The sequence below is a fragment of the Bubalus kerabau genome, chromosome 14, assembly GCF_029407905.1.
Source record: "Bubalus kerabau isolate K-KA32 ecotype Philippines breed swamp buffalo chromosome 14, PCC_UOA_SB_1v2, whole genome shotgun sequence".
NCBI lineage: Eukaryota > Metazoa > Chordata > Mammalia > Artiodactyla > Bovidae > Bubalus > Bubalus kerabau.
The window spans coordinates 83,549,504-83,564,996 of NC_073637.1; the positions used below are offsets into that span (position 1 = coordinate 83,549,504).

Genomic DNA, 15,493 nt, shown 5'->3' on the forward strand with positions numbered 1-15,493 from the left:
GCACTGCGTGAGGTTCGCATCCAAGAGAAAGGTGGGCTGAGGGTTAGTTCTGAGCGCTGTTACCTGAGGACAAGGACTGTCCATCTTATCGACAATATTAGCACAAGCCTAGAGCGTGGGAAAGGAGTGCGTATTCAAAAATACTGTCTGCCACAGTAATACTGTAAAACAGGTAACGAGGGGAGCTGCTGTGTAACCCGGGAGCTCAGCTCGGTGCTCCATGACAACCTGGACGGGTGGCTGGGAGGGGGATGGGAGGCTCAAGAGGGAGGAGAGATACATATAATTACAAAAATGCTGTCTAAAGAGTGAGATGAAGGAAGGAAGGAAGGGAGAGAAGCAGGTGGGTGGATTCACTTTAAAACATGACACAGATGACTATTTGAAAAGCATCTGCAAAGGAATTACATTTATCCTGATTTTGTGTCATCCACATTAAAAAAAAAGGTATATCAGGCCCTTTGAACTATGGAATAAAGAAGAGGGCGACAGAGGATGAGATGGCTGGATGGCATCACTGACTCAATGGACAGGAACTTGGGCAAACTCCAGGAGATGGTGAGGGACAGGGAGGCCTGGCGTGCTGCAGTCCATGGCATTGCAGAGAATTGGATGGTCTTGGCGGCTGAGCAGCAACAGTCAGGGAAGGAGGACGGGAGGGACGTGGGGTGGGGGATTAAGTACAATACAAACTATTACGTACAAAACCAGTTATAAGGGTATACTGTACAATACAAAAAATACAGCCAACATTCTTATAAATGGAGTATGACCTTTAAACATTGTGAATCACTATATATCATACACTTGTAACATATAATGTTGCACATCAACTACACTTCAGTGAAAAAGAAGTTAAAAATATCATTAGCCATCCAAAAAAAAAAATGTGGCACTAAAAGCAGAAAATGTGTTTGCAAGAAGCCTTGAGAAGAAAGGATTTTTATCTTGTCAAAGAAGCAACCACAATTTTTCTTAAAAGAATCAAAGAAAGCAACTCTGCAGAACTCTTCTTCTTACCCTTTTATTTATTGTCTCCTTCTGGCCCTGTATCCCACAGTAAACATCTGTGTCCCCTTAAGATCGAAGCTCCCCTGCTGAGCAGGAGCCCCGCTGGTTTCCAGCTTCACAGTTTGCTTATTCTTTTGCAAAGAGGAGGCCAGAGGAACGATAATTTAAACAGCAAGGCACCGGGACTTCCCTGGCAGTCGGTCCAGTAGCTCAGACTCCTTTTTTCCCCTGCATGAAGCACGGGTTCAGTCCCCTGGCTGGGGAAGTTCACATGCTATGTCATCAAAGATAAATGAAAAAAAAATTTAATAAAATAAAGGAAGGTGCTGAAGAAGAGGGATAAGCAAGTCAAAAGTACAAGGTCAAAGGTCGACAGCAGAGGCCTTTCAAGGAGGGCGCCTCTGTACTGCAAGGCACGTGCGAGACCGGAGAAGACTCGTTAACCCGCTGCTTCTGTGGATCTGCGCACGAACCACAGAGGCTCTCACTTGAATCCTGTGTCAGACACGTGAGGCCGTCCCAGCAGCAAGGGGCTGGGGACGGCGGTCATTCCGGTCCTCACTGATTCCTGTGTTTTGACATATTGCAGTTTGTGTCCAGTTAAACGGACCGATGGGTTATATCACCTGGGTTTCGCTAAACCAGACACCACAAAGTAGACAACTGTCTGCTCTTTGAAGAGCCCTACCAAACGGACTGAAGACAATGCACATAACATAAGCACCAGCAACTGACAAGGGCTGTGCCCACGCCTGTCCCCAGCCTGTCCTCTTCCCACGCCACACCACCGGATGAAGACGTGGCGACTGTGTCGGTCAGGGCTGCCAGCCCAGCTCACTGTGACGACGGAGACGCTCCAGACGGGCGAGCCCAACATGGTCGTCTCGAACATGAATTACCGGACACCTGAAACGCAGCTAGTGCAGCTGAGAAACTGCACTTTAATTTTTCACGCCCAATTTAAACCCTCACACGTGCCTGCTGGCTACTGCACGGACAGTGCAGGCCTACGAGGGAGCACGCTCGGGCCGGCCCAATGCCTTCCCTGGCCAACTGTGAGCTCTGGCTTAATCTTCTATGCTCTATCGCCTCATCATAATCCTAACAACTATCTCATGTGGTTAAAATTAAACTAATGCACAAAAAGTACTTAGACTACGGCACAGAATATAGAAACTTTATTATCTCCTAAGCAGATTAGAGAGAAAAATTATTAATTTGAAAAATGGAGAAACAAATACTTCTTGCTAATGAATCTTGAACAAAGCTTACATTGGGCTTTGAGATGTTAAGTAGTTCGTACAAGGCTACCACAAGTTGTGGGACATCTACAAAATTTTATTTCATCGTTATCTTATGTATTCTCGTATACATCTTATAATGAACATTGTAGACATCAATACTACTATATAAACTATATAATTTCTTTGTCAATGATATAAACACACTATTGAAAAGACAAAGACTGTTAGCATGAATTAAAAAAAAAATCACCAACCAGACTGAACTATGCTGCTGCTGCTGCTAAGTCACTTCAGTCGTGTCCGACTCTGTGCGACCCCATAGACGGCAGCCCACCAGGCTCCCCCGTCCCTGGGATTCTCCAGGCAAGAACACTGGAGTGGGTTGCCATTTCCTTCTCCAATGCATGAAACTGAAGAGTGAAAGTGAAGCCGCTCAGCCGTGTCCGACTCTTTGCGACCCCATGGACTGCAGCCCACCAGGCTCCTCCGCCCATGGGATTTTCCAGGCAAGAGGACTGGCGTGCTCGCCATTGCTTTCTCCGGAACTATGCTAGTTATTACTATATAAACAAATATGTATATGTTAGATATATGCACTCAATTTCTTTTCAGATTAGTGCAGTGCAAGTATATAAGCCATATCTTCTAAAAAATAAAATAAGATAATGGAGTGAGTAATAAAAATGTTTAGAGAGCTCTCGGCTAAACCAGAAGAAATATATTCATTTTAGCAAAAAAAAATGTGAGTGTATAGGCATTTAATTATTGTGCTTAAGTCACATAGATAACTATTAAGTTAAATAACAAAAGCATAAGAATAAACTAATGCCATTTGCAGCAATATGGATGGCTCTAGAGATTATCATACTAAGTGAAGTAAGCTAGACAGAGAAAGACAAAGATGATATGGTATCATTTATGTGTGGAATCTAAAGGGGAAAAAGACACACAAATGAACTTACTTCCAAAACAGGAACTGACTCACAGACACAGAAAACAAACTTATGTTTACCAAAAGGCAAAGGGGAGGCTGGGGGAAGGCTAGGATTAACATACACAAACTACTTTGTATAAAACAGATGACCAGCGAGGACCTGCTGGACAGCACAGGGAACTATACTCAGTATTATGCAACAACCTCTAAGGGAAAAGAGCCTGAGAGTAAGACGAGGGCAGGAGGAGAGGGGGCACAGAGGATGGGATGGCCGGATGGCATCACTGACTCAACGGACAGGAGTCTGAGCAAACTCCAGGAAGAGTGAAGGACAGGGAAGCCTGGCATGCTTGGGGTCACAAAGAGTCAGACAAGACATAGCGACTGAACACTAATAACATGTATTTCTGAACTGCTGTGCTACGTACCTGAAATTTATACATATTGTAAATCAACTGTTTAATAAAAAAAACTTTCTTAATCAAAATAAAGACCACTGTTTGCCAGTTCAGTTCAGTCGCTCAGTCCTGTTCAACTCTTTGCGACCCCATGAACAGCAGCACTCCAGGACTCCCTGTCCATCACCAACTCCCGGAGTCCACCCAAACCCATGTGCATCGAGTCGGTGAAGCTATTCAGCCATCTCATCCTCTGTCGTCCCCTTCTCCTCCCGCCCTCAATCTTTCCCAGCATCAGAGTCTTTTCAAATGAGTCAGCTCTTTGCATCAGGTGGCCATAGTATTGGAGTTTCAGCTTCAGCATCAGTCCTTCCAATGAACACCCAGGACTGATCTCCTTCAGAATGGACTGGTTGGCTCTCCTTGCAGTCCAAGGGACTCTCAAGAGTCTTCTCCAACACCACAGTTCAAAAGCATCAATTCTTCGGCGCTCAGCTTTCTTCACAGTCCAACTCTCACATCCATACATGACCACTGGAAAAACCATAGCCTTGACTAGACAGACCTTTGTTGGCAAAGTAATGTCTCTGCATTTTAACATGCTGTCTAGGTTGGTCATAACTTTCCTTCCAATGAGTAAGCATCCTTTAATTTCATGGCTGCAATCACCATCTGCAGTGATTCTGGAGCCTCCCAAAATAGTCAGCCACTGTTTCCCCATCTATTTGCCATGAAGTGATGGGACCAGATGCCATGATCTTAGTTTTCTGAATGCTGAGCTTTAAGCCAATTTTTTCACTCTCCTCTTTCACTTTCATCAAGAGGCTCTTTAGTTCTTCTTCACTTTCTGCCATAAGGGTGGTGTCATCTGTGTATGAGGTTATTGATATTTCTCCTGGCAATCTTGATTCCAGCTTGTGCTTCCTCCAGCCCAGCATTTCACGTGGTATACTCTGCATATAAGTTAAATAAGCAGGGTGACAATATACAGCCTTGACGTACTCTTTTTCAATTTGGAACCAGTCTGTTGTTCCATGTCCAGTTCTACCCGTTGCTTCCTGACCTGCATACAGATTTCTCAAGAGGCAGGTCAGGTGGTCTGGTATTCCCATCTCTTTCAGAATTTTCCAGTTTGTTGTGATCCACATAGTCAAAGGCTTTGGCATAGTCAATAAAGCAGAAAGAGATGTTTTAAAGGAACGCTCTTGTTTTCTCAATGATCCAGTGGATGTTGGTAATTTGATCTCTGGTTCCTTTGCCTTTTCTATAACCAGCTTGAACTGGTTATAGAACTTGGAAGTTCATGTTTCACGTATTGCTGAAGCCTGGCTTGGAGAATTTTGAGCATTATTTTACTAGCGTGTGAGATGAGTGCAATTGTGCGGTAGTCTGAGCATCCTTTGGCATTGCCTTCTTTGGGATTGGAATGAAAACTGCCCTTTTCCAGTCCTGTGGCCACTGCTGAATTTTCCAAATTTGCTGGCATATTGAATGCAGCACTTTCACAGCATCATCTTTTAGGATTTGAAATAGCTCAACTGGAATTCCACCCCCTCCACTAGCTTTGTTCCTAGTGATGCTTTCTAAGGCCCACTTGACTTCACATTCCAGGATGTCTGGCTCTAGGTCAGTGATCACACCATCGTGATTATCTTGGTCGTGAAGATCTTTTTTGTACAGTTCTTCTGTGTGTTCTTGCCACCTCTTCTTAATATCTTCTGCTTGTTAGATCCATACCATTTCTGTCCTTTATCAAGCCCATCTTTGCATAAAATGTTGTCTTGGTATCTCTAATTTTCTTGAAGAGATCTCTGTCTTTCCCATTCTGTTGTTTTCCTCTATTTCTTTGCATTGATCGCTGAGGAAGGCTTTCTTATCTCTCCTTGCTATTCTTTGGAACTCTGCATTCAAATGGGTATATCTTTCCTTTTCTCCTTTGCTTTTCGCTTCCCTTCTTTTTACAGCTATTTGTAAGGCTTCCTTAGACAACCATTTTGGCTTTTTGCATTTCTTTTTCTTGGGGATGGTCTTGATCCCTGTCTCCTGTACAATGTCATGAACCTCCGTCCATAGTTCATCAGGCACTCTATCAGATCTAGTCCCTTAAATCTATTTCTCACTTCCACTGTAGGCATTAGGGATTTGATTTAGGTCATACCTGAATGGTCTAGTGGTTTTCTCCACTTTCTTCAATTTAAGTCTGAATTTGGCAATAAGGAGTTCATGATCTAAGCCACAGTCAGTGCCTGGTCTTGTTTTTGCTGACAGTATAGAGCTTCTCCATCTTTGGCTGCAAAGAATACAATCAATCTGATCTCGGTATTGACCATCTGGTGATGTCCATGTGTAGAGTCTTTTCTTGAGTTGTTGGAGGAGGGTGTTTGCTATGACCAGTGCGTTCTCTTGACAGAACTCTATTAGCATTTGCCCTGCTTCATTCCATATTCCAAGGCCAAATTTGCCTGTTACTCCAGGTGTTTCTTGACTTCCTACTTTTGCATTCCATTCCCCTGTAATGAAAAGGACATCTCTTTTGGGTGTTAGTTCTAGAAGGTCTTGTGGGTCTTCATAGAACTGTTCAGCTTCTACAGCATTACTAGTTGGGGAATAGACTTGGATTACTGTGATACTGAATGGTTTGCCTTGGAAATAAACATAGATCATTCTGTCATTTCAGAGGTTGCATCCAAGTACTGCATTTTAGACTCTTTTGTTGACCATGATCGCTACTCCATTTCTTCTAAGGGCTTCCTGCCCACAATAGTAGATATAATGGTCACCTGAGGTAAATTCACCCATTCCAGTCCATCTTAGTTCGCTGATTCCTAGAATGTCAACATTCACTCTTGCCATCTCCTGTTTAACCACTTCCAATTTGCCTTGATTCTTGGATGGACCTAACATTCCAGGTTCCTATGCAATATTGCTCTTTACAGCATTGGACCTTGCTTCTAACACCAGTCACATCCACAACTGGGTATTGTTTTTGCTTTGGCTCCATCCCTTCATTCTTTCTGGAGTTATTCCTCCACTGATCTCCAGTAGCATATTGGGCACCTCCCGACCTGAGGAGTTCATCTTCAGTGTCATATCTTTTTGCCTTTTCATACTGTTCATGGGGTTCTCAAGGCAAGAATACTGAAGTGGTTTGCCATTCCCTTCTCCAGTGGACCACATTCTGTGAGATCTCTCCACCATGACCCTCCCATCTTGGGTGGCGCCACATGGCATGGCTTAGTTTCACTGAGTTCGACAAGCTGTGGTCCATGTGATCAGCTTGGCTAGCCGTTGTGGCTGTGGTCTCAGTGTGTCTGCCCGCTGACGCCCTCTCTCAGCGCCTCCTGTCTTACTTGGGTTCTCTTGCCTTGGACGTGGGGTCTCCGCACGGCTGCTCCAGCAAAGCGCAGCCACCGCGCCTTGCCTTGGACGAGGGGAACTACCGTTTGCCAAGAAACTTCAAAAGTCACAATACTCCAGTGTGACAAAGAGAGGAGAATCTAAATAATTAGATTTTGCTTTGTTAAACAGTAACGATGTTTTCAATTAAATAAAACCTGAATATTAACTGACAAATTTTCTAGAATAGCTGGTTGTGAAAAGCCTATTTTGGTGACAAAATAGTTCATACAGTAAAAATACCAGGGTAACACTGGAACTGCCTATGGAATAAATAAATTTTCCAAAATTCACAGGAAAAATATCCACAGTCCAGTAACTTTGGGAAAGGACAGTGTTAAACACATTTCTTTACAACAAGACTTCCTGGATCTTGTGATAAGCTACTGAGGGTCATAGTGAGTCTCAGAGGAAACAAGTAGTTTCTCAACTGTAACCAATCATAAAATCTCCATTTTCTTATAGCATCTAATTGGAAACTTTAAAAAATTTGCTTTTTGGGACTTCCTTGGTGGCGAAGACTCTACAATGCCAACGCAAGGAGCCCGGGTCAGCCCTTGACCAGGGAACTCACTTCTACACGCCACAACAAAGACTGCAGACCCCACGTGCTGCAGGCACGACCAAGCATAGCCAAACAGATACACAAATAAATTAAAAAAAAAAAATCTTTTTCAAAGTCTAGCTCCTCAGCCTTCTCTTCTTCAGAAGGATTTTTTTTAAGAAACAGTATTCCTCCTTGTGCGTTTCACAGTTTTCAGTCTCTGGGTCTTTGACTCTCAAATATCCCTCCACGAAGTGCATGCGTTCTCTTCTAAAATCATAAGGTGAGGAAAATAAACTTTTATAGCTCTTCATGAAGTAAATAATTAAGGTTACAGAAGTCATCAAAACACACTCACAGTTTAGGATTACAATTGAATCAGTAAATTTTCCCTCTTAGCAAGCAGTCCCATCTATCCTTCACTCAGTTACCCCAATGTCAGCATCCTAAATTACCACTGTACATTGTCAAAACCAAGAAATCAACATTGTTACGTTAACAGAACACCAGAATGTATTTAGATTTCACTAGCATTTTCACTAATGTCTTTCCTGTTGCAGGATCCAATCCAGGAAATTCCACTGCATTATCATCGTATTTTCTTGGTCTCCTCTGGTCCATGACAGTCCGTCCGGCAGTTCATTAGCTCAGTTGTGTCCGACTCTTTGCGACACCATGGACTGCAGCACGCCAGGCCTCCCTGTCCATTACCAACTCCCGGAGTTAACCCAAACTCATGTCCATTGAGTCAGTGATTCCATCCAGCCATCTCATCCTCTGTCATCCCCTTCTCCTCCTGCCTTCAATCTTTCCCAGCATCAGGGTCTTTTCAAATGAGTCAGCTCTTCGCATCAGGTGGCCAAAGTATTGGAGTTTCAGCTTCAACATCAGTCCTTCCAATAAATATTCAGGACTGATTTCCTTTAGGATGGACTGGTTGGATCTCCCTGTGGTCCAAGGGACTCTCAAGAGTCTTCTCCAACAGCACAGTTCAAAAGCATCAATTCTTCGGTGCTCAGCTTTCTTTATAGTCCAACTCTCACATCCATACATGAGTACTGGAAAAACCATAGCCTTGACTAGACGGACCTTTGTTGGCAAAGTAATATCTCTGCTTTCTAATATACTGTTTAGGTTGTTTATAACTTTTCTTCTAAGGGGCAAGCGTCTTTTAATTTCATGGCTGCAATCACCATCTGCAGTGATTTTGGAGCCCAGAAAAATAAAGTTAGCCACTGTTTCTCCATCTATTTCCCATGAAGTGATGGGACTGGATGCCATGATCTTAGTTTTCTGAATGTTGAGCTTTAAGCCAATTTTTTCACTCTCCTCTTTCACTTTCATCAAGAGGCTCTTTAGTTCTTCACTTTTTGCCATAAGGGTGGTGTCATCTGCGTATCTGAGGTTATTGATATTTCTCCCAGCAATCTTTATTCCAGCTTGTGCTTCATCCAGCCCAGTGTTTCTCATGATATACTATGCATATGAAGTTAAATAAGCAGGGTGACAATATACAGCCTTGATGTACTCCTTTTCCTATTTGGAACCAGTCTGTTGTTCCATGTCCAGTTCTAACTGTTGCTTCCTGACTTGCACATAGGTTTCTCAAGAGGCAGGTCAGGTGGTCTGGTATTCCCATCTGTTTCAGAATTTTCTACAGTTTGTTGTGATCCACACAGTCAAAGGCTTTGGCATAGTCAATAAAGCAGAAATAGATGTTTTTCTGGAACTCTCTTGTTTTTTCGATGATCCAGCAATGATCCAGACGTGACAGTCTATCATAATTATTTTTCATAAATTTAATCATTTTGAGGAGTAGTGTGTCCCTCAGTTTGGGTTTGTCTGATTATTTTCTTTCCCTCATATGTAGACTGGGACTGTGGCCTTTAGATCACAGGAAGTGTATCTCATCACAGAACATGATGTGGGCGTGCCTTAGCACTGGGTTTGCCAGGGTCGCTTGGTGAAGGCAGTGTTGGTTGGCCTTCCTCGCTGTAAAGCGACCACTGTCCTGTTTCCATAGTCTGTTCTTCAGAGATGAGTCAGTAAGACCAGTCTATCCTCAAGGGCAGAGGTGCTAGGGTCGAGAACTTTGAAAGCCATTTCTGCTAGGACTGGAGCACATTTGACACGAAAAGTTTCATTTATTTACAGTGAAGTGGAAACTGAAGAGTCAGGAGAAGAGGATGGGAAAACAAAGTCACTTTCCGCTATTTACCAGACAAGGATTTCACTGTAAGAAGGATACTTTGATGAAAATGTCTTTTTAGGGAGTTTACAAGACTTGGGTAGTAAAACAGCTTCTCTGTTCTCTCAAGAATCATCCAAAAGCAGTAAGGAGAATGTGAAATGAACTGTAAACTTCAACTTCTAAGAAATTAGAAGAAATTAGGAACACAAATCCACAACACATGAAGAATGACCAAATGCAGAGTGAAGCGTGGGGCAAGAGATGTTGACAAAGACGCCCTCCCCTGCAGCTCTCAGGCAAACTTGGCAAGAAAAAAGAGTCAGACAAAAGGAGACGTCAGAAAATTTAGTGCACAGGCATTAGAAAAGAGGTAATACAATTAGCCATCCTATACAAATAGGATTATTTTCAAGTGAACCCACGTAATGCATTTAAAACATGACCCACTGCTGTATGGCACAAACCAAAACAATATTCTAATTATCCTTCAAATAAAAAGAAATAAGAAAAAAAATGCTGAGTATTTAGTAATGCGGCTGTGATGGTTAATTTTACATGTCAACTTGATGAGAGATGCCAAGAGATGCATGAATAACTGGTTAGACATTATTTCTGGCTGTGTCTGGCGGGGCTCAGGAAGATACCAGCATGTGAATTGCTGGACTCCGCGAAGCAGAAGGCCCTTCAGTGTCGGTGGGCGTCATCCAAGCCGGTGAGGCCTGAGCAGAGCACGACGGGGAGGGAAGTTAAACGCCTGCTCCGCCTGCGTGTACGAGGTCTGGCACGACCGTCTGCCCCCCGCGTTACGAGGTCTGGCACTGACCATCTGCCCCCTGCGTGTACGAGGTCTGGCACGACCGTCTGCCCCGACCGTCTGCCCCCTGCGTGTACGAGGTCTGGCACTGACCGTCTGCCCCCTGCGTGTACAAGGTCTGGCACGACCGTCTGCCCCCGCCGCGTGTACGAGGTCTGGCATTGACCGTCTGCCCCCTGCGTGTACAAGGTCTGGCACGACCGTCTGCCCCCCGCGTTACGAGGTCTGGCACTGACCGTCTGCCCCCTGCATGTATGAGGACTGGCACGACCATCTGCCCCCTGCGTGTACGAGGTCTGGCTGCCCCCTGCGTGTACGAGGTCTGGCACTGACCGTCTGCCCCCTGTGTGTATGAGGTCTGGCACGACCGTCTGCCCCCCGTGTGTATGAGGTCTGGCACGACCGTCTGCCCCCTGCAGTCCTGGTTCTCAGGCCTCCACACTGGACTGCACTCTACACTGTGGACCCTTTGTCATTCCGGTCTTTGAACTACACCACTAGCTTTCCTGGGTCTCTGGCTAGAAGATAACAGGTTACACAACTTCTTAGCCTCCATGATCATCTGAGTAAATACTTTTTAAACAGATATATGTTGTTTCTCTGGAATTGATTAATACAGTAACAAGGCACAAAATGAGCATAAAAGACTAGATAACCTTATAATGAAAAAAAAAAAACACCACTTACAGAATACCAAATGAAAAAAAGTACTTTATAATAAAGCTAAAAAGAAATAGTATATTAATATTAATAGACAGTTACACTGATATCCCTAGCAAGAATAATCAACCCTAAGATATCAATTCTAAGTCAACTCCTGATTTAAAACACAGCCAATATCAACCTACAAATGCAATTTCAGGGAAAGGCCAGGAAGATTCAAATATTAACACAGAAACATAAATCCACAACAATGGCAAAATTACAGGAATGGAAAATCAATTAGTGGAAGCCAGGGGGTGGGAGATGGGAGAGCTGACTACAAAAGAGCGACCTGAAGGAGTTTGGAGTCATGGGCCATGGTGGCTGGATACACAATTTCAAACATTTGTCAAAATCCATAGAAATGTACACTACAAGGAGTGAGTTCTACTGTATATAAATAAGTCAACCAGAAAAAAAACGCATTACCCATAAGAACAGCCAAGAAACTCTGTAAGAGAAAAGTAATGAGGAGACAGTACATCAAAACATATCACAGTGTTACAATAATCTGAACAGTGTGGTACAGGCAGAAAGGGAAGAAACCCATGAAACCAGCTACAAAGCCCAAAAGTGAACCCAAATATATACAACACCTGCAAGTTAGAGAGTAAATCTGGAGTTTTAAACACATGGTATTGAGTATAGCATATTGGAAGGAAATAAAAAGTGGGTCCTTACCTCCTACCTTCTGTCAAAATAAATTCCAGATTGACTCTACTCAAATAAGGGATAGAAATCTGAAATTTAAGACTTTAAAACCAACAGAAAAAACTGGGAGAATTATTTTATAATCATGGAATAAGAAAGACCTTTGTTGGTACAACACAAAATGCAGCAGTCATGAGTGACTGTTGAAGACCTACAGGGACTTCCCTGGTGGCTCAGGGCTGGACCCAGGGTCCCGACGCAGGGTTCGGCCCCTGGCCAGGGAACAAGGTCCTACTTGCCCCAACCAAGATCAAAGACCAAAGATCCTGCGTGTAGCAACTAAGAACTGCTGTAGCCAAATAAACAAATTAAAAAAAAACAAAAACCTACATAAAAACTATAGAAAGATAAAAATTTCTGCAAGTATCAATAATTTTAAAAACACATACGCTATATACCTGTATAAACTAGCTCTATACACGTAATGCTGGCCATAGTAACTGCCTCTGGGGGAGAAGACTAAAGCAACTTACACTAGACGTTTTATTATTTATGTGTAGTTAACTACAAAAGTGAATTTTTTTCATTGTTTATATCTATCCACCAGGTTGAAGAATGGAAAGCTCACCATAAGAAATGTTCCTCCTGAGAAACATCCAATGTGGATAACCAATTTAGAGAGATGCATAGAAACAGCTCCTGGCACCACGCCTGCTGTATGAGAGGCCCTTAAATCACATAGGTAGCTATTACTCATCACTGACTTCATACCTCACCTAATTATTTGAAATGTATCCTCCAATCATCTGAAAATACGTCTCTTCTGCTGAGAGGACTCTGTCTCCTCTGCCTACTGAAACCATTCTTCCTAACAGGGCCATCTCAAATCCTACCTATCCAAAAGCTCTCCCAAACTTGTAAACAGGTGTATTATATACACACAGAAAGAGAAAGGCAACAAAAGCTATGAGAAAATACAATGGCAAAATGATCAATTTAAAAAGTTATTTATTAAACAAGTATATTTAAAAGTCCAATATTACCAAATCCCTTTGAAACATCTATTCTGGGAAGAAGTATTCTGTCAAACTTTCTAAATGATAAGGGAAATGATAAAAATAGAACAGTAACATTTTTAGGCAAACAATAAAAAGCACATGGTAAATTTAGAAATAAAAAAAACACACACAAATATACAAACTATTGAAGTGTCAAACCAAAATGTTTTGTATGTTTTTAAATACTGCTGGTATACTCACGCTGAGGGTCAAAATGTCTACATTTACGCTTATGAACAGCATATAAACACCTTTTTAAGGTACCATCCTTAGAGAAATAATTTTAGAATATGTATTGGGTGTATTAATTATGCACATTTGGTAAACATGTTCTACATATGAATGTATTCACTTATACTTAATGACAAAAAGGAAGTTATAATTTAAACATCTTGATTTGAGAACTGTGGATTTGGTAGTTCTGTTAAATTCCAACAACATAATGACCAAATGTGCTATCAAAAAAGCCTTTTTTTTTTTTTTAAGCTGCCTCTGAAAACTTCAGCATTAGTTTCTACGGTTAACAGATACACACAAAAACATGCAATAGAAGAGCCCTCTAGAAAAGCCTCTAGCCTTCAGGAGTTCCAAATGGTGCTACGCAATATTTCACTGGAAATAGTGGTTTTACCACAGGTTTGGCAGTAGCTTCTGTTTAAAACATAACTTTGTACCCTAGTATCAATCAAAGGCTTTAAAACATAATTGACTTAGGCAGTACACATGGAGACCATGATGTGATGGGGGCTGCCCGTGCATATGAGGGCCTGATGAAGCGTCTGCTCTGTGTGTGTGTGTTTCCAGGAAGAAACCGGATGAGATGGTTTACTCAGGACGAGAAAACACATTTTCCTAATTAGGTTTCAATTGTATAAATAATATAAATCAAATGTTTAGAACTTGGTGACTTTTTCTTTCTTTCTATCATCCTCCCAGCTGACGAAGTGCTGGTTCTGTATGCCGTTCTGCACGCAGGGCACACGGTCCCCGGCCCGGCTCAGTCTGACAGGGACGGGGAGCGCGCGGACCTGCCGCCGGCGGGGCTGGGGAAGGCGAGCGGGCCCCGGCCGCGCTCCCGGCCGTCCCGCTTGTGCTTGTGCTTGTGCTTGTGCTTGTGCTTCTTCTTCTTCTTCTTGTGCTCGTGGTGGTGGTGGTGGTGGTGCTCGCTGTGCTTGGAGGACGCCGGCTCCTTGCCGAACCCCGACAGCGGGGCGGCCGCGGCCGCGTGCACACTCATCTCCAGAGGGGGCTGCTCTTTACCTTCAAGGTGAGAAACACTCAAATGAATTCCTGTTGGCAACAAGGAAGGGGAACTCAAAGGGAGCTGGCGGCAGGACAGAAAAGACGACGGGCTCCTCAATGTTCATCGTGTCCATGGAAAAAACTAGGAATGGGACAAGTATCCAACTGAGACATACAATTAGTTACACAAAGGTAACTTTTCAGCACTGTGACCGAGAGGTCAGTATTTCAATTCCTTGCAGTCTATACAAATTATGACATAGACCAGTGTGCTATCAAACCATCTTCTGAAAATTAACATTTAATAGTTGCAAGTACTATGAAACAACAGTGACTAGACGTGTATGTTACAGATTAAGACCAGCACTGTCTATGGAAACACGGCTCCTTAACCGCAGCTCTGCTGGGCTGCCGGGCGGGGAGGGCGGCTCCACAGGCATCCTTGGTCTCCCTGCGCTCCAGACACGGAGCTGCTACAGATGAACCACAAACGAGGCTGAGGCAACCCTGCCCTCAGCAAGGCCAGTGCAGCTGTGTCCCCACCAGCATTCGCTCACTGTGTGTGACTCACGTTTTGGTAATTTTTACAATATTTCAAAATATTTCCATCAGTGAAAAGACTGACTTGCTGAGGGCTCAGATGGTGGTTAGCATTTTTTGACTGAGGTATGTACAGTTTGAAAGATACAACCCCAGTACACACGTAACAGACAACAGTATAATAAAAACATAACTTTCAGATGAAATGGAAAAACATTCAAGCATGTATTTTATCTCACCTAAAAATGGAGCACCTGTCTTTGAAGGCTCTTTCTATTTCCAACGTTCTATCAATCCGGGGATCTATAATAGCGAGTAGTGTACAGAATTTCTTGCTTCTTCAGACCGTACAATCCTGGGGCCATACCCAGAGAATCCTCTTTCTGTGTGTTATCCTCGTTAATGGTATCACTTTACATGCAGCCAACTAAGAAAAAGGTCTTCCTGGTAGCTCAGTGGTAAAGAATCTGCCCGCAATGCAGGAGATGCGTGTTTGATCCCTGGGTTGGGAAATCCCTTGGAGGAGGAAATGGCAACCACTCCAGGGACAGAGGAGCCTGGCAGGCTCCAGCCCGTGGGGTCACAAGAATAAGATGGGACTTAGCAACTAAACTACTACCACCAGGAAAAAAACGCCTAAGAATCATCTCAGAGCCTCTCCCTTGTAGATCTAGTTGGTTACCAAGTCTCGTTTATTCTTACTTACCAGAATCGCTTAAATCTGCCCCTCTATCCTGTCTGTACTAATTTAGACCACCTTATCTCACC

At 43.2% G+C, this 15,493-nt stretch overlaps 1 protein-coding gene across 6 annotated transcripts in view; it reads right to left on the minus strand.

Moving 5' to 3' along the window:
- Positions 1–12,876: 12,876 nt before the first annotated feature.
- TAF2 (TATA-box binding protein associated factor 2) overlaps positions 12,877–15,493 on the minus strand; it is a 91,070-nt gene continuing 88,453 nt past the window's right edge. For 4 of the 6 annotated variants that reach the window (XM_055546777.1, XM_055546774.1, XM_055546771.1 and 1 more), the window contains one exon: positions 12,877–14,233. In XM_055546777.1, the coding sequence (XP_055402752.1) occupies positions 13,941–14,233 (293 nt within the window). In that variant the 3' untranslated portion in view covers positions 12,877–13,940. The remainder of the gene's footprint in view (positions 14,234–15,493) is intronic. The other 2 variants (XM_055546775.1, XM_055546772.1) reach the window with 1 other exon arrangement.